Source organism: Mustela nivalis (assembly GCF_964662115.1).
Source record: "Mustela nivalis genome assembly, chromosome: 5".
Taxonomy (NCBI): Eukaryota; Metazoa; Chordata; class Mammalia; order Carnivora; family Mustelidae; genus Mustela; species Mustela nivalis.
Genome location: NC_139024.1, coordinates 7608113 through 7626381, shown reverse-complemented (window position 1 = coordinate 7626381; position 18269 = coordinate 7608113). Strand labels below are relative to the sequence as shown.

Below are 18269 nucleotides of genomic sequence, written 5' to 3'. Positions count from 1 at the left end.
ACTTTTAAAGAAACACCATTCATTAAAGAAATATAAATATATTCTTTTTGTTTTAGGCTAAATTAAATAAAATTTCTTTTTACTAAGTGGGCATTAGGTAATGGAGATTCTACTAAGCGTATCTTGAATAATATGGAGAGAGGGGTCTGCCAGCCCTCCACTTGCAAGTCACCTCTCAGAGTCTGCATGGCCAACCCCTTCTTTTTCTTGTGTGGGGGCCTTTTGGCATCACCATGCCCTGAGCACATCCAGAGGTCCCTGGTCCTAGAGGTGGCAGCCCTGCTCATCTCAGTGCTGTCGGGAGAAATCGACACAGAAGGCCATGCCCCCAGAGGGCTGAGCACAGCCCACACACAAAGGTTCTCCATAAATGTGAGCAGTTTTTCCTTCCAAATCACTACCTTTCTATCTCCTTGCCTGCTTGCCTGCTTACCGAAAATGACGTTTAATTCCAGGCACACAGAAAGAGAAACTCAGAGTCTAGAATATGAAGAGTATCGCCTCCTCTGTGCTCTTATTATTTTTTTATTCCAATACTCCTTCTGGCTTCTAGAGGTGGAGTTCTACCCAGAGGTCACCAAATTTTCTCCATGAGGGGCTGGGTAGTCAATATTTTAAGATTTGTGGGCCAGAGAATATGAAGCTATTCACTCTGTTGCTCTGATTATGAAACAGCTATAGACAGTCTAGAATGAATGGACTGGGCTGTATATCAATAAAACTTTACTGAGAGAACAAGCATCAGTCTGGATTTGGCCTATGGACTGTAGTTTGCTGAACCTAGTATCTATAACAAGCATTCTGAACTGAATGAGAGATCAGGAAAATCTGGGAGACTGTATGCAGATTTGGGGTATGTATTTTTCTGTACAGAGGAATCATAACTTTCTTCAGATTTCAAAAGCATTTTAATCAAGAACTTTAAGAAACATTGCTCTAAAGAAATGGTCTCTTATAAGCCCCCATGGCATTTAATTTTTAAAAAATACTGTAATTTTCATGATCTGTTTTTGAAACTTTATTTTGAAATAGCTATAGAGTCACAAAAAGTTGTAAAGATCGTAGAGAAGTCCTGCGTCCCTTTCACCTAGTTCTCCCAGTGGTTACATCTTACATAGTTACAGTATACTATTGAGACCAAGAAATTAATGTTGGTACAATATGTGAGTATAGCTCTTTGACATTTTATAACATGTGTAGACTTAGGTAACCACTGTTGTAATCATTTTCCATCTCTGTAGATATTTTTCCTTTCATGAATGACCTTGTGAGATTGGCTTTTATCACTCTACATAATACCCCGAGATCCACTCAAGTTGTGTATCATTAATTTGTTCCTTTTTCTTACTGAATCGTATTCCTCAGTATGGATATACCACGGTTTGTTTAACCATTCACTCATTGAGGAATGTTTTGGTTATTTCCAGATTTTGGCTATTATACGTAAAGCTGCCATGAAAAATTGTGTACAAGATTTTGTGTAGACATACATGCCTACCTCTAGGATAAATGGCCGGGTGTGCAATTGCTGGATCAAAGGGTAATTGCATATTTAACTTTTTAAGAAAGTGTCAAAGTGTTTTCCAGAGTTAATAATTTATTTTTAAAAATGGCATGAACATATGTCATGAACATGCATAAGAAAACATAAAAATGTAAGAATTTATATCCAACAGAAATAAGCCTTTCCTTGGGATGTGTGGGTGGCTCAGTTTGTTAAGCATCTGCCTTAGGCTCAGGTCACGATCCCAGGGTTCTGGTATCAAGTCTCACATTGGACTCCTTGCTCAGCATGGAGCCTGCTTCTCCCTCTGCCTGCCACTTTCCCTGCTTTATGCTGTGTATCTGACAAATAAATAAATTCTTAAAAAAAAAATCTCTCCTTATGCACTGTGCAGTCTGGGACTTCCTCTTCCTAGTTCATTATTTCTGTATTATTATTCCAAATGTTCTTCATTGTGGGGGTCTTTCCATAGAGTAGCTATAAATTGTTTTCAGTCCTTTTTAAATGATGAGTAGATATACCATAGTTTATTTGAGCATTCCTCATATTTAAAAACTGGTTATTTCCAATTTTGGCTGTTATCAGGAAATGATGGAACAACTTTCTCTGAGATGCTTCTGTGTGCACACTTGTGTTTCTCAAAGGCATACATTTCTGACATTATGGATGCTACCAAAGTGCCTTCTTAAAGACGGTATCAATCATGTATAAGTGTCTTCACACCCACATCCACCCTCAATATGGACTTTATTAATTTATATTAATTTTATTGATTCATCTGAGTGCAGAATATTTTGTTGTTATTTGTATTTCCCTGGTTCACAACAAGGTTCCACATTTTTTCTTGATAACTTAATTAACCTTTTTATGTTACATCTGTAAATAACTATTTGTACTCTTAAACAATTATTTTTTCTCTTACTGTCTTTTTCTTATTGATTTTAGTAGCTCTTTATTTCTGTTGGATATTAACCTTTTGGAAATTTTTTATATTTATAGTAACTATTTCTTCAAATCTGTCACTCGACTATTGAATTTGCTTTTGGGATGTGTGTGTGTGTGTGTGTGTGTGTGTGTTTGTGTGTGTGTGTGTTCATGTGATATGTGTGAGTTACACAGCCAGCATCATTTAGTTTAGTTTTGTTTTGCATAGTCACATAGGTCAGTCTTTTACTTTACGTCTCTTAGATCTTATTTTTGCCCAAGAAGTCCTTCTTATTTCAAATTATGGAAATATTCCTTTATATATTTTCTAATGTTTCTGGCCTGAAAACTACTGGAACTAATGCCAGGTGTTTCACCTGGTACATTAAACCTGTAATCTTAGATTAGAGCACCCATCTTGACAAACTGGACCTGATTCAACATTATTTCATCCTCCTGGGCTTGGTATCACTACAATTCATTCTTAAAATTTTCCCCAGATTTCTGCCGATGTTACAAAATCTTGAAATTCTTTTTGTGTGTAAGGTATCTCTTCCCCAAACTTCTTATTTCTCCTCTTGAGACATGCTGGAATCTACTCTAGGCATATTTGGGCACAATATGGTGGGTGGGCTAAAGGTGTCTTGTCATCCCCTCAAGGTCACTGTATAAGATGAGGTCATTAAAACTCTTCAAACAAGGGAAAGTGGTTTTGTTTTACAGAAAGGAAGAGAAGCACTGCTTCTTTTGGCCAAGGAGGTTCAGGGGACTTGGGGGCTCAAGATTTTGATTCATTTGTGTCCACTTACAGTTTCCATTTCATTTCTCAGGAGTCCACTCCTTCCCATCCATTCTGCAATTCACATTTCAGAGGCATGTCTAGGCTCTGAATTTAATCTGAGATATAATTCTTAACACATAAGTTTAAATTTTGAGACTGCTTTTCAGTGGTATCAGCCTTGCCTCTACAAAACTCAAGGTCTTGAAAGGCCGTCATAAGGACCTCCCAATTTCTCTGGCAATGCCTCAACTTGACACTTGAAAGACTAAAGTTTTTGCGTTCTGTTTTAAAATTTCTCCATTGGAGTCAGAAGCAATTGGCTGTATCCCAGAAATTCTGTGGCAACAGACTCCAGTGTGGTGATGAAATCCAGCAGACCCTTGGCCTCCCAAAGTCTTGCTTTAAATAGGTTCTTCATTTCGGGTAGTCACAGCTTAAATTTAAGTAACTGTTTTGTGACTGAATGTCGTAGATAGATACTGTCAGTATCTCACTTTTCCCTGGCGATTCCGGCACCAATGTGTTCAATCCCAATCACATCATTTAACAAACTACAGATTTTCTTATTTGGATATCTATTTCCTCGGTGTGGTCCCAAAAAGAACATTAATTTATGCTGAATCAACAAAACAGAAACCACTGTAGGTATTTCAGAGAGAGACAATTTGATACAGGAACTCACTTACAAAATTGTTCAGCAAAAGAGAGAAAGCTATGCTAGAGAGAGAAGAAGGTGTATACATAAGACCGGGAAACAGCAATTGTTTCTGGCTGAAGCCTGAGACCCTGTTCTTTTTTTTTTTTTTTTGAAAAATCTTTTTTAAAAAAAATTATTTATTTTCAGAAAAACAGTATTAATTATTTTTTCACCACACCCAGTGCTCCATGCAATCCGTGCCCTCTATAATATCCACCACCTGGTACTCCAACCTCCCACACCCCCGCCACTTCAAACCCCTCAGGCTGTTTTTCAGAGTCCATAGTCTCTCATGATTCACCTCCCCTTCCAATTTACCCCAACTCCCTTCTCCTCTCTAACACCCCTTGTCCTCCATGCTATTTGTTATGCTCCACAAATAAGTGAAACCATATGATACTTGACTCTCTCTGCTTGACTTATTACACTCAGCATAATCTCTTCCAGTCCTGTCCATGTTCTTGCCTTCAAGTCAATGAGGCAATGATGTTCCTGCTGCTACTGCTGTCAAAACTGCCCCACTACCATTGAGCTGTGACCAGGAACTCACATTCCTTTGGTTCAGGTGGCCAGCAGCTGTTACTGCAGCTGCCCAAGACACCTTCATGATATGGAAGAAAGACCTCTCTTGCTCCTATCTTCCTATCTGGCCAATGCTACCCATTGGTAGACCCTTATAAGAAGCCAGGTGGCAAAGGGCCAGGAATGTGTAGTTGTAACACCTAGTGTTACAGAACAGAATTTAGGACAAGTATGTGCTCTTTCTCAGGACAATACTGGGAGATGTGATTCCTTAAAATGAGGGAGAAGACCAAGAATGAGGAAGACTTCTGACCTATGACACAGGGAATCCCACCCAAGAAAGAGGCACCGGGATTGCTCAGGAAGGTGGGGAACGGAGAGCCCAGGACAACAGCTGGGCAGTAGACCTTAATGTCAGCCAGGCTACACTGGACCAGAAGGGCTCCAAGTGTGTTTAGAAAGTGGGAGGGCTCCCTGGAAGAAAGAGATGTGTTTGAATGCACTGAGAGATCTATTGTTTTATCAGAGAATTGGGGGGAAAGTGATGGTGCATATATAGAAAACAAGCAATAAAAACCAAGGCCCAAGAGAAATAAAATGCTGTGAAAGAGTAGAGGTGATCATTATGTACGATGTGGCTCAGCTGTTAAAAATAGTGACACAGCCATAACATGTGAATGTCAACTTTTGATTGAATAAAAACGTGATAACACAGAGTTTGAAGAGAAGAGAGAAGTTGTGTGTTGGGATGAGGAGAAAGCTGAAGAATGCTAAGCTTTTATATTTTATATAAAAAGATCAATAGGTAATGTAATATTTAAACCTAAGAAGGCAAACACTGTCAATTTAAAGCTAGTTATTCAGCTATATAAAGATAAATCACAAGGGGAAAAAAATCCAGCTAAAATAGTTGAAAATTATTCCAGAGGCATTGATAGAAGAAGAATGGAGTAAGGAACTTCCGTTTTTAATATTTAAAATATTTAGCTTCTAAAAGCTTTTATTTACTATATTATCTTGGTAAAATATTAATATAATTTTTTAAACCACAAATTTAGAGCAATTTTTATCGGAGTGAAACATTACTGTGTTGGTTTAATAAGCCAACTTCAATGCTGCTCTTTGTCAAACTCTTCTCAAGATTTTTTGTAAAAAGCACACATTTGTACTGATTCCATCTAAATAGAGGAGATTTAGTGATTACTCAGGTTGCATTTCTGATTCTTTCACTTTAGGTTCCTTTAAAGTGTAACCCAGATAATAATGAATGTATTTTAAAAATTTTCACACATGACACTGAAAGGCCAATTTAAAGTTCCTGATGTTCCAGACAACTTGATATTGTTTAACTGTGTTATAGGTTTAAGAAAACAAGGTCTCTATGTTTCCACTTAATTGTTTTTCAGATCTTTTCTATTTTGTTTTCCTGGCCCACAATACCCCTATGTGTTTTGGTTTGATACCATTGTGGAGAAAGGAATAAAATAAAGAAATACAAAGATGAAAACAATTCCCAGCATCCCAATAGCACTGTCCTGGGAATGCTGGGAATGGAGTGAGCTGGTAGGGTTTGGTAGGATCTGGTCCTATGGGAAGATTTTAATACAGTAGGACAACAAACTCTATTTGACTATAGACCTAAGTTAGTAGGGTTCAAAGGGGAGTGAGGTTGAGTTCCATTGGCTCTGTGGTGCTTGGAGAAACAGCTGTTCTGGACTTGTATCATCACAGCAAGGCCATGGCAAGAGTGGTCTCTCTTCTTAGTTTAAGGGAATGTCTAGTTTCTTGACTTGGAGATAAATCATCTTTTCTTTATTATTTCTTGGTCTGCAGTAATAAAAAAAAACATGGAGAGGGGATAAAGAAATTGTGAGGAGGCTAAAAACCAAAATAAAGAGGTAAGAAATAAATGGAACAACAAATGGATGTAAACTTTGTCTAGGCACAGTATTGCAGTGTTCTGAGAGGTGATTCCTAAAAAGAAAATAGACAGAGCTTGGTGAGTAACTTATGTGATGGAACAGTTCCAAAAATGATCTTCTGGAAATAGGACTGGCCTATGTTCCTTACTTAAAGTGGTCACTTTTCTATGTAATAAAGGAGGCAGATAATGACTACATTTAATCTTATATCAGTTAAAAATGATGATTGCAAAATCTAGACACTGTTGTCATCAGTCTTTGCAAATACAATTTTAGAAATTATTCTTACCATTGCTTATTTACTTTCCAACAGTTGGGCAAGTGAAAAATCAAATTGCAAATTTTCTCAATCATCTTATCTTTATGAATACCAGGAAGTTGCAGATACTCATTATAGAAATGCTGCTTTCTTCATCCTGCTGTTCCCTGTCATGCCCTTTGGACATGCTCTGCCTGATAATAGTATTAAAATCTGGAGTGGGTCTGCTCCCACGTTCCCCAGCTCCTCACAAAATTTTCCCCGCCTGGTGGTGCTTAGTCCTGTCTCAGCTTCTGGGCCAGTCTGAGACAGGGAGTATAGCAGCAGCCCACCCAAATCCCCTGGCTATGCTGGGGTTCTCTCAGGCTCCAGATTTAGGGGCCCAAGGAAGTTGGTGCTGCTCCCAGGGTCTCTATGTCAACAACAGTAACAACAAAAGCAGCAGGAGCAACAGCAGAAACAATAATTACAACAGGAAGACCAGCAACAACAGAAATAATGCCAGAAACAGGAGCAGCAGCAGTAACAATAGTAACAACAGTGACGATAGCAGCAGCAATAGTAACAATGGCAACAACAGCAGCAACAATAGTAACCATAACAATAGGAAAAACAAGAGTAACAATAGTAATAATAATAACAGGAACCACAACAGCAACAATAGTGACAACGACAGGATCCACAGAAGCAGCAACAACATCAATAGTAACAATAGCAACAATAACAGCAACAATAGGAACAATGACAGCAGCAACAATAGTAACCAAAGCAACAATAGCAGCAATAATAGTAACAACAGGAAAAACAGCAATGATAGTAACAACAGCAACAACCAGAATAATAGGAACAACAACAGCAGGAACAACACCAGGAGCAATAATAATAGTAACAACAGCAGCAACAACAGCAATAATAGCAACAACAGGAACAGCAGCAACAATAACAACAACAGCAACACCAGCAGCAACAGTAACAACAGCAACAACAGCAGCAGTCATAATATCAACAGTAACAACAGCAGTCAGAGTAACAAAACCAACAACAGCAACAGCAGCAGTCATAGCAACAACAGCAGCAACAACAGCAACAATAGCAGCAACAACAGCAACAATAGCAGCAGCAACCATAGTAACCACCACCACCACAACAGGAACAGCAGGAGCAAGAGCAGCAGCAGCAACAGTAACAATAATAGCAAAAACAGCAACAATAGCAACAGCAATAATAGTAACCATAGCAATAGCAGCAGGAGCAATGACTGTAACCACAGCAACAACAGGAGCAGCAGCAGCAACAACAATAGTAACCGTAGCAACAACTTTAGCAGCAACAATAGTAACAAGAACAATAAAAACAGGAATGATGGCATCAATAATAGTAATAACAGGAACCATGGCAGCAACAATAGTGACAACAATAGGAACCACAGCAGCAGCAACAGCAACAATAGCAACAAAAGCAGCAACAATAGGAACAAAGACAGTAACAACAACAGTCAACAGAGCAACAACAGCAGCAATAATAGTAACAACAGGAACAACAGCAACAACAGGAGCAACAGTAATGATAGTAACAACAATAACAACGACAGGAACAATGGCAGCAGCAATAGTAATAATAGGAACCATGGCAGAAATAATAGTAACCATAGCAACACCAGCAGCAACAACACCAGCAGCAGCAGCAACAACAGCAACACCAGCAGCAGCAACAGTAACAACAACAGCAGCCATAATAATAGCAACAACAGCAGTCATAGTAACACCAGCAACACCAGCAGGATCAGCAGTCATAGTAACAGTAACAACAGCAGCAGTCATAACAACAATAGCAGCAACAACAGCAACAATAGCAGCAGCAATAGAAACAATGGCAGCAACAACCATAGTAACCACAGCAACAACAGGAATAGCAGCAGTAAGTACAGCAGCAGCAATAACAATAACAACAACAATAGCAACAATAGTAACAACCATATTAGCAACAATAGTAATAAGAACAACAACAATAGGAACGGTGGCATCAATAATAGTAATAACAGGAGCAACAGCAATGACAGCAGCAACAAAAGGAACAACAGCAGCAGTAGTAGCGGCAATAGTAACAACAGCAACAGCAACAATAGCAGCAGCAACAGTAACAACAATAGCAGCAACAGCAGCAGTCATAATAACAACAGCAGCACGAATCTTCATAAAAGTATCTGTAGATCAGAGATCTACACATAAAAGTATCTGTAGATCACACCAAGAGAAGGCATATAAACCAACACCAGGAATAATCTTGGTGACATCTCCCAAACCGGATGAACCAGCCTGATGGGAAACCTCTTACAAGTAGACATGTCTGTGTCTCTCACAGAGCCATGCTTCCCTATCTCAAAGCCATTCAGAATATGTTTTAAAATTTGATTTCCACTCAGTCATCTAGGGACAAAGTTACCTGTTTCACAAAGCAGCTATGGAAACTTCCATGAATAATAGGATGGCTATTGGACATTTCCAAAGAGCCAGGCACTTTCCATGCATGTATCTCATTACAAAAATCCAATGAGTAGAAACTGTTGTCCCCATTTACAGATGAAGAAATCAAGGCTTGGAAGAGTTAAGGCCACATGATGGGAAATGTCAGGACCTGGCCTAACAGGCTCCTCCTCACAACACATTACTGCCTTCCCAGCTTGGAGCTGCTGCACAAGCCTGGAGAGCCCACGATTAGAGATGCTGTGGAAGGAGCTCAGCATTTAGTCCACAGCTCGATGGGAAGCACCTGGTCTGTGCCGAATCCTAGGGATACAACAGTAAATGCGGTACAGTCTTGTGTCCAAAGGGAGGCTCATGTGCATGGGAAGGTTCACTGAGATAGAGATTTGGGGGCCTGGGGGACAGTTGGTCTAGATCAAGGATCTCAAGCTCAAATGTCTGCATGCACCAGGCAGAAATAATAAATGTGCTAGGCACGAGATAGCGGGGAATGTAGCTCTGGGCCTCCTCCAACAGGCATGACCTTCCAAGCCTCCAGCCAACCCTCAGCTCCTGCAAACTACCAGTAAGAGGAAATGCCTGCTCTGGGTTACCAAATCCCTGGAATTTTTTTCTTTAATAGATCCTGGAAATCCAGCTTATGTGGAATTTCCCACTTTAAAAATACCACGTGTGTCAAGCAAAGCCCTTGAGGCCCTGATGTCTTGTGGGTCACCAATGTGTGACCTCTGGCTGAGCTCAAAGGCCTTTTGGAATGTTGAGCTCCAAGTTCTAGGAAAAGCCTTAGGCCACAGCTATTCTTTGCAGCGCCATCTGCATGGGTGCCGAGTGTGTTAAATGGGAACATTTTGTAGAACGGATAAAATTCAGTTCAGTTCATGGTCCCAGCAAGCCAGAACTGGAATACAATTAAAATGAGTAAAAACATCTAAGCATACCGCATAAAGAAATTGTGGGCAGCGTGTCCTATGTTTCTCTTCATTAGATTTTCTTAAGTTTAATTTTTGAATAGGTTCCCATGGTCCAAAATTTGGAAAGTAGGAAAATCTATGCACCGGAAATCCCTCCCACCTGTGTTCTACAGCCACTGAACCCACAGACTGCCAACATTCTGGCTCTTGCATATTCTTCCAAAGACACAGGTAAAGATACAGGTAAATATATATATTTATCAAGTAGTTGCCATACGCAGCATGTAGGCCAATGTGGGACTTGAACCCAGGACCCCAAGATCAAGATCTGAACCAAGATTGAGTCGGATGCTTAACGGACTGAGCCACCCAGGTGTCCCCCTTTTAAAATTAGTAATGTATCTTAGGGGACTTTCCTTATCAGTGTGTATAAAGCTGCCTTCTTCTTTTAATGGTTGTATAGTATTTTACTGAATGACATACCATAATTTTTATAACTGGACTCCTAATCAATGTACATTTAGGTTGTTTCCAATCTTTTGTTACATAAAAAAATTGTCTTTAATAGTAATCTTGTACATATGTCATTTTGTACATGTAAATTCCTGGAAGTGTGGAATTGCTTGGTAAAAAGGAACACACAGGGGCACCTGGGTGGCTCAGTCGGTTAAGTGTCTGCCTTTGGCTCAGGTCGTGATCCTGGAGTCCTGGGATCAAGCCTTGTGTCAGGCTCCCTGCTCAGTAGGGGGTCTGCTTCTCCCTCTTCCTCTGCTGCTCTCTCTGCTTGTGCTCTTTCTCTCCCTCTCTTTCAAATAAATAAATAAAAATCTTAAAATAATAAATACACATTTTTTATACTTTTGTCATATTGCCATCATAGAGATTTCAGCTGTGTATTTCCGCAGGCAATGTAGGACACTGCTTCCTCACATTCTTCCCCCAAACAATGTTACCAAGTGGTTTGGTCTTCAACAATCTAAGTTGTGAGGAGTGGTGTTCATTCGTATTTCTCTCGTTACGTAGGAAGCGAGCATATTTTCATATCTTTAAGAGCTGCTTTTATTTTCCTTTCACTGAATTATATGTTCAAACCCTTAACCCATTTTTTCTTTTGTGTGGTTCTCATATGGATTTGTTAGAGCTCCTTATATATTAAGAAAATTAGTCCCTTATAGAGGAGTAAATATATTCTCCACATTTGTTATTATTATTATTTTTTTTTAGCTTCTGTTAGTTTTTCAATGCAGAATTCTTTGTTTTTATAAAAGCAAACTTATAGACATTTTAAAAAATGAGTCCTGGATTTGTTTTTTTCTTCTGTACTTACAGAGAGACCTTCCTCACTATGAAAGCATGAGTATTTTTCTATGATATGTTCATTATTTTACTGTTTCTTTGTGTTTTCCAGTCTTTGATCTCATGTGACTTGATTTCAATGGATGGTATGAGGTATAAATTCAACCTCAGATTTTTTTCCAACTGGCTACAGAGTTGGCCCAGATGTGTGTGGAGGAATTTGAGTTCCCTACCTCTGCATGTTTTCAGCTTCGTCAATAGTCTCAGGCAAAGCCTTCCCTTTGGTCTCCGGGAGCAGCAACACCAGTCCCCCAGCAACCAAGCCAACCACCGCTGGAAGCCAAACAGACGCAAATCACATTAAGAACTAAAACATGCAGGCTTTATAATGGGAACTTCTTTAAATTACTACTTCTTAAAAAGATTTTGCGTGTGTGATTTTCTATACTTACATATTTCTCTTTTATCTCTGACTGTCCTATAAATATTTTGCTGATTCTAAACTCTGTTGCATTATAATTCCTTATAGGGAGATGGAAGACTCAACATTTAGAGTCAGGGTTATTCTAGGCTAGAGAACATTGCCATAATATTAAGATGCATTGGAGTTAGAAAATAACTCAGAAAAAAAATCAACTCTAAGGAAAGGAAGAACATAACCCTGCCAGTATAAAGCACTTAGTAATGAAAATTAGTCAGAAACTTGGAGCACGACGAGAACCCAGAAGTCGTGAATCACATATCACCGTATCATGGCTTTTAAAAAGCATAGCCAGGCCTATACTTTTAGTTCTGATTCGGGTGTTCAAGCAATTCCTTTTGTTCCTTTTTCCTTTGTCAGCGGCTGTAATGTTTTTACACATGCTGGGGAGTCATAGTAAACATTCGAGTGTTTATGTGTCTTTAAATTCCCATTAACATTTTGGGATTTTAAAATTATGTTTTATGTTTTGTGGTAACAGAATGCAGGAAGTAGATGTGGAGCTTTCACTGGTTTTGGAGTTCCAAAAAAATGCACACTGGCCTCTGTTTTTACATCTTTACAGAATGACAGGAATTGGGGCCGCGGAGAGTAGTTGAGGACCCTGGCGGCTCTCTGGGTGTCTGAGTTCTGAGCCCCCACTCACTGGTCTCAGAGCCCTGGGAAATTTGGCACCAGGCTCGTGACCATAAAGTGGGTTGATACTCCCACCTCACACGCTTGTACTGAGACTGAAATACACGCCTGCTTGTTACATGGCAGAACTTGTCACAGAGTTATGAATAAAGTAGCCACCTTCAGAGTTTCTCCAAACATGTAAATATTCACTTGGCTGTAACTTGTGCAAATTTTACATGTATTTGCTGGCTTTGATTCTCTGCAGTGAGTGAATTAGGAAGAGAATATATAATAGATTAATCAAATGATCATCTCTTTAGCTTTTTATATTTGCAAAGATAAGCCTCATTAACCAGGGTATTTCTTTTTAAAATTTTTTTAATTTTAATTTTTTTAAATTTAAATTTTATTTTATTTTTTAATTTCTTTTCAGTGTAATGGTATTCATTGTTTTTGCACCACACCCAGTGCTCCATGCAATCTGTGCCTTCTCCAATACCCACCACCTGGTTCCCCCAACCTCCCACCCCCCGCTCCTTCAAAACCCTCAGATTGTTTTTCAGATTGTTTTCACATCGACAGCAGTGGAAAATTTCTCCCTCACACATCCCTTGAGAAGAGGAATGAGCAGAGGTACTTGTGTGTGACCAGTGCGTGGCATTAGGAGAAAAGCCAGCTGGAAGTGCCCCCAGTGAGCAGAGCATCTTGTCTTCCCTCCCCCCAAATTAAGTGAGGGTTGAGGAAAACTGTTCATGTCTGTTTAGACCCACTTTCAGTGGGTCTAAAAGAAGGCTGAGCTGGGTGTGTTGAGGCCTTCTGGCTAGCTCAAGGAGGCGAATGCTGTGTGCATGATTCTGGACACCCCCTTGCACCCCTCTGTGTGGCCCGCGGGGAAGGTCTGTCCCATTGTCCACAGCTATGGGGAAAAGAATGGACATGAACAAATGGGAGTGTCCATGATTCCCAGACACCTTCCGCAGTCTATAGACGTCATGTTCAACATTGGCCTCTGCATGTTAATTGCTGATAGTTAGGTTTGTCCCTGTCACCGTCCATGCTGCAGGTTGGGCAGTGAGGGGAGAGGGAGGGTTCCACCCTGGTACATTCCTTCAGGGCTGGAGGAAAGGGCTGTGCCAATCCTCCTTAAATCTAATTGCCCAAGGGATTTGGGGAAGGGGTACCCAACACCAACACAGGTTTGCAGTGATGCTGATGCATTTCCTTAATTGTGGTCTTTCAAACCCCCCTGGGTTTTAACCACTTTTTGTTGAAGTAATGAAGTGAAAAGTTTTGTATTTTCCATGTTTGGCCATAAAGTAGGCAGAAAAAGTGGGCTCTGTGACAAAGAGACTCAAGCAGGGGTGGGAATCGGTGAGGAAAGAGTTAAGGGTGTTCTTCAGGCAAACAGCTTTCCACCTCACTCCTTCTTGAACTTTGTATCACTGAGGCTGGGAGTCCTAGTGGTTCCCATACTTGAGTCTTAGTAGGCACCAATAGTATCACCTATGCTATTACTAACACTGACAGAAGTCCTAATTATTATAACTGAATGCCAGTTATAATACTGGCATTGATACCTATTTTGAGATGGAACAATGGAGGTCCCTAGAAAAAGAGGTTTTCATTTAAAGATATGTCTGAGGATTTCTCACCAAAAACCACCAGCGGGAGCTCATGCCAGACATCAGTGAGCCGGTAGACCAGGAACGGTGTGATGATGCCACCGATGTCACACATGGAGGAACAGACAAGGACACCCAGATTCCTGAAATACAGGCAGCTGATTTAGTTTCCAGCTTCTACCATATAGTACTTATTCCCACCCCTTCCCCAAATAAATCCTCCTCAAATCGCTAAAGTGCCGTGCACTGAAAAAATGGTGTTCACCTTGTTTTCAACACACATAAATGGTGCATGATTCATAATTCCACTTATATTCTGTTGTACTACTTTTATATTAGCCTTTTTTGAAGATTTTTAATGGGGGGAGCATTTTTCACTTTTTACTTTGGTCATCTGTCTTCCCTGTACTGTTCTATGGTCCTGTTCATACTGTTGTATTTCTTTTCTTTTCTTCCTTTTTTTTTTTTTTTTTTAAATTTATTTGAGAAAGAGTGAGTTGGAGAGACAGAATGAGCTGGAGAGAGTGAGGGCCCAAGGGAGAGGGAGAAGCAACCTCCCTGCTGATCAGGGAACCTGATGTGGGGCTCGATCCCAGGACCCTAAGATCATGACCTGAGGCAAAGGCAGACACTTAACCTACTGTGCCACCCAGGGACCCTTGTTTGTGCTGTTTCTGATCACTATTGCCGATGGCCATTTGGTAATCCCTCTCTTGAAACCAGTATCTTTTATTCTCACTACACAGTAACTGTATTTGACCCTACCCTGTAACTGTGAGATGTGGTCTGGCTACTGCCTTTAAATGTTCTTACCCTCTCTCGCCCTGCGGTTTGTTTTGGTTTTCAGGTTTTCTTGCCCTGTGTTTTGAAAAGGAAGGTGCCATCTGCTGGCACTTGTAGTTCTAGCCCATAAGCCAACACCCCACCCATCTTCTTCATGTTGAAGAAAATGTGCTCACCTGATGAACGTGGGGTAAAGCTCTGCATTGACCAGGCAGACCATTTCGAAGGCCATTGTAATCCCCATTCTACCCAAACACGCAACTGTAACTCTTAGCCAATGGAGATCTGAAGGGCAAAAATGCACCAATCACACACATCGTACACAATCCCTGGTCTGCAAACAGTGCTCCGGATGGGAGAGTCCACATTCCAGAATGGGATGAGAATGCAATATTCTTCTTCTCTAAAATCAAGACTTTTGAGCAAAATTTCCCATCTCTGATAGTTGGAACCTTGGACAAGATTCTAACACACCCTTTAGACCTCAGTCATTAATGACAACTGGATTATACCAGTTTACAAAGCACCAACTCTAATTTATACAGGTCATCCCCCCCAAAAACAGCAAAATATGGGCATATTTTAAATAAATGCTAATAACTACAGTGCTCAAAGAAAGCTCCATGTTGCCAATAGGATTCTGTTGTATAGGTTTTTGCTTCTCCTAATTGAGAAGGCATTTGAAAAGGGAAGAAAGGAACTGAATAATTGTGCATTGGTTACATTTCCTTAAACTTTCTTATTTGTTCTGCAGGATGGTGCAGGGAGTTCAAGGGGGGTTACCTAAATAGTATCTGGGAAATGCGGGTATAAGACTTTAAGCCTGGGCCTGCTCTACCCCAAAGCCTATGCTCTCTGCTCTGAGCCAGATCAATGGCCTATGGCATGTGTCCTCTTAGTCTCTTGTTATAGCACATTAGAGAACAATTGTGATTATATCACAGCAAGCAAATGTTAGGTATAATTGTTCTTAAAGACAGGGTGACCATATGAGTTTGCTCAGGAAGGTCCCAGATACTGTGTTCATTCTTTCCAAATTGACTTGGAGGATGAATTACATCATCTTACTATCAGAAGGTTGTGACACCCCCTCTTCTTGGGGTCTTGGAAGACAAGACGCCATCGTGGCTTGACACTTACCATCAGGGATGAAAACTGAGGCGAGACAGGCTGCCCCGGCCACCATATTTGATGCAGCCCATGGATACCGACGACCTATACGATCAATGGTGAGGATGATGATGAGGGCGGCTGGGAATTCCACCAAGGCAGAGAAGAAGAAGTCCAAGTAGATATTGCTCCCCGCAAGGCCCATGTGCATGATGAGGCCTTGGTAGAGAACAGAGCTCGTGAACCTGAGCAAAGAGGAGAAGCTCAGGTCAAGCCAAGATCCAGAAGCAAGTCATCAAAAAGGAGAGGCTTCTGGAAAAAGAAGAGTTGATCGTGGATCACCTTTCTGTGTCATCTTCTTATTGCTCTTCCCTTCATTCTACTGCTTTTACATGATCTGGCCCACCACAGTGGCTGACTGGGTCCCCAGAACAGGGACAGGAGAAGCAATCAGGATAGCACTCCCTGGCCAAATTGAAAAGTAGGAAGACATGTCTTTCTGAAGTGACTTAGTTGGTAAAACTGTCTCAGGTTATTAGTGGTTGTTAATTATTTCTTTCTTGGTGGTCTTCTAATGGAACTGGGATCAAAGGGATGGGCCACTTAATTCAAATATTAGGAAGTCCGAGACCCAAATGGGGTACCAAATCCCCAAATGGGTACAACGTCCCTTCTTGCTGATTTCTCCTCTAACACAATACATAGCATTTTGACGGTGGTTTTTGGTTGTGTTTTGTTGACTGGAAGTGTTCCTTATCTATAATGACAAATAAGAGGTTGCTGGGCAAGAGTCACAACTATCCAGAAAAGGAAAGAAGGGTACAAAGCCAAATTTCCTGGCTGTATTTTAAAGGCAGTATTGATAAGGTTGCTAAGTGACTTCCTGAGGAGCCTTGCTTCTGTCTGTGATTCCAAATCTTCTTGTGGCCAGCATGAATCCTGGGACACACTAAAAAGAGAGCGAGCTGCACTGAGGAAGGCTTGGTGCTGAGTGAACGGCTCACAGCTCTGGGAACAGCCTGCAGATAGCAGAAATGATCCCGCATCACCACTGGACTGTAGAGCTCGTGGATTATTCCTTGTGGTTTTTTCTCCTTTGTAAGTTTACTTCTTTCTCCAATAGACAAGAGAGGGAAAAGACCCTTTCCTTGCTAGCCCTGTGCAATAAGGAGAGATCTATACTCATTATAGGTATAGAACCAGTAGTTCTCAGGTTGGGCTCTATATCAGACTCACCTGGAGAATGTCAAAATATTGGTGCCTAGACCCTTCTCTTGACCAATTCAATCAGTATTTTCTGGGGCCGGGGTGGGGATTCTGGCATTGGTATTTTATAATCTCGCAGGAGATTCTAAAGCAATGCCAAGGTTGAGAACATACTTATCTATGCTTTGAGACTGTAAACTGATTTCAAACGCCTATCTCAAAAAGTGGTATCAGAAAACGTGGCTATAAACGAGATCCCTTGCTGTCCACTATCCATACTTGTACTGGATCTAGGCTGTGTGACAGGGCTTTCTTTGCTCCTCCCCTAATGTGGATGATAGGGATTTAAAATAAAAAAAGAAAGAAAGAAAGAAAGAAAGGGATTTTAAAGTAAAAAATTTTCCTTACCAGTTGTACATCAAGATCAAAGTATGTTTCCTTATCTGAGGGGTTCTGACCAAGTCAAGAAATGAAGGATTCAGCTTCTTGTCAACTTCCTCATCAGGTCTGAGGCTCTAGGATAAAAAGAGCAAGAACAGCTTTGTGTGGTGAAAGATGGTATCCCTGGGTAAGACGGGGAATCACGACAGTACCTGCCTGACACCTGCTGAGGGTTTCTAATGAGCCTTTCACACTACTAGCTCATTTAACCTTGGCTATCCTGGAAGTTCATTTCCATCTTTTTTTTTTTTTTTTTACCCCCTTCCAGAGAAGGGGAAGCTAGGCTAGGGGGAGTTAGGACACTCATGCACATATGTCCAGCAGCACTGGTCAAGCACAAGGGGGCAAAAGGAAGCCCGGCTCAGGGGTCCTGAGGGCTGATGGCACTGGGCATGCTCTTTGTTGGACCAGGAGGCTCTGCTCCGGGACCTTGGCATTCAAAACATCTCCGTATCACCTAGAGCTTGTTAGAATGAAAGACCCGGGGCACCTGTCCAGACAGGCTGAACCACTCTGCATTTCTGCAAGGTCCCCAGGGGCATCCTGTGCACAGATATTAATTAAAGTTTGAGAAGCCCTGTGCTGTAAGAAAACAGTAGGTGGTGGAGTTGAGATTCAATCTCCAGGGTTCGGGAAGCAAACCTTTGCGAAAACCACTCCTTCCTACAGCAACATGGGTGTGGTGGTGGTGGTGGGGGGGGCTCTGCAA

At 40.9% G+C, this 18269-nt stretch overlaps 1 protein-coding gene across 1 annotated transcript in view; it reads right to left on the bottom strand.

Annotated features, from left to right (window-relative positions):
• Window positions 1–3853: 3853 nt before the first annotated feature.
• The window catches only part of SLC22A2 (solute carrier family 22 member 2), a 30362-nt gene continuing 15946 nt past the window's right edge, over window positions 3854–18269 (bottom strand). Inside the window, exons 6-11 of the mRNA XM_082729507.1 lie at window positions 17528–17634; window positions 15944–16158; window positions 14980–15088; window positions 14051–14163; window positions 11533–11632; window positions 3854–6255 (exon numbers count right to left, since the gene is read on the bottom strand). Of these exons, the coding sequence (XP_082585633.1) occupies window positions 6189–6255; window positions 11533–11632; window positions 14051–14163; window positions 14980–15088; window positions 15944–16158; window positions 17528–17634 (711 nt within the window). The 3' untranslated portion in view covers window positions 3854–6188. The remainder of the gene's footprint in view (window positions 6256–11532; window positions 11633–14050; window positions 14164–14979; window positions 15089–15943; window positions 16159–17527; window positions 17635–18269) is intronic.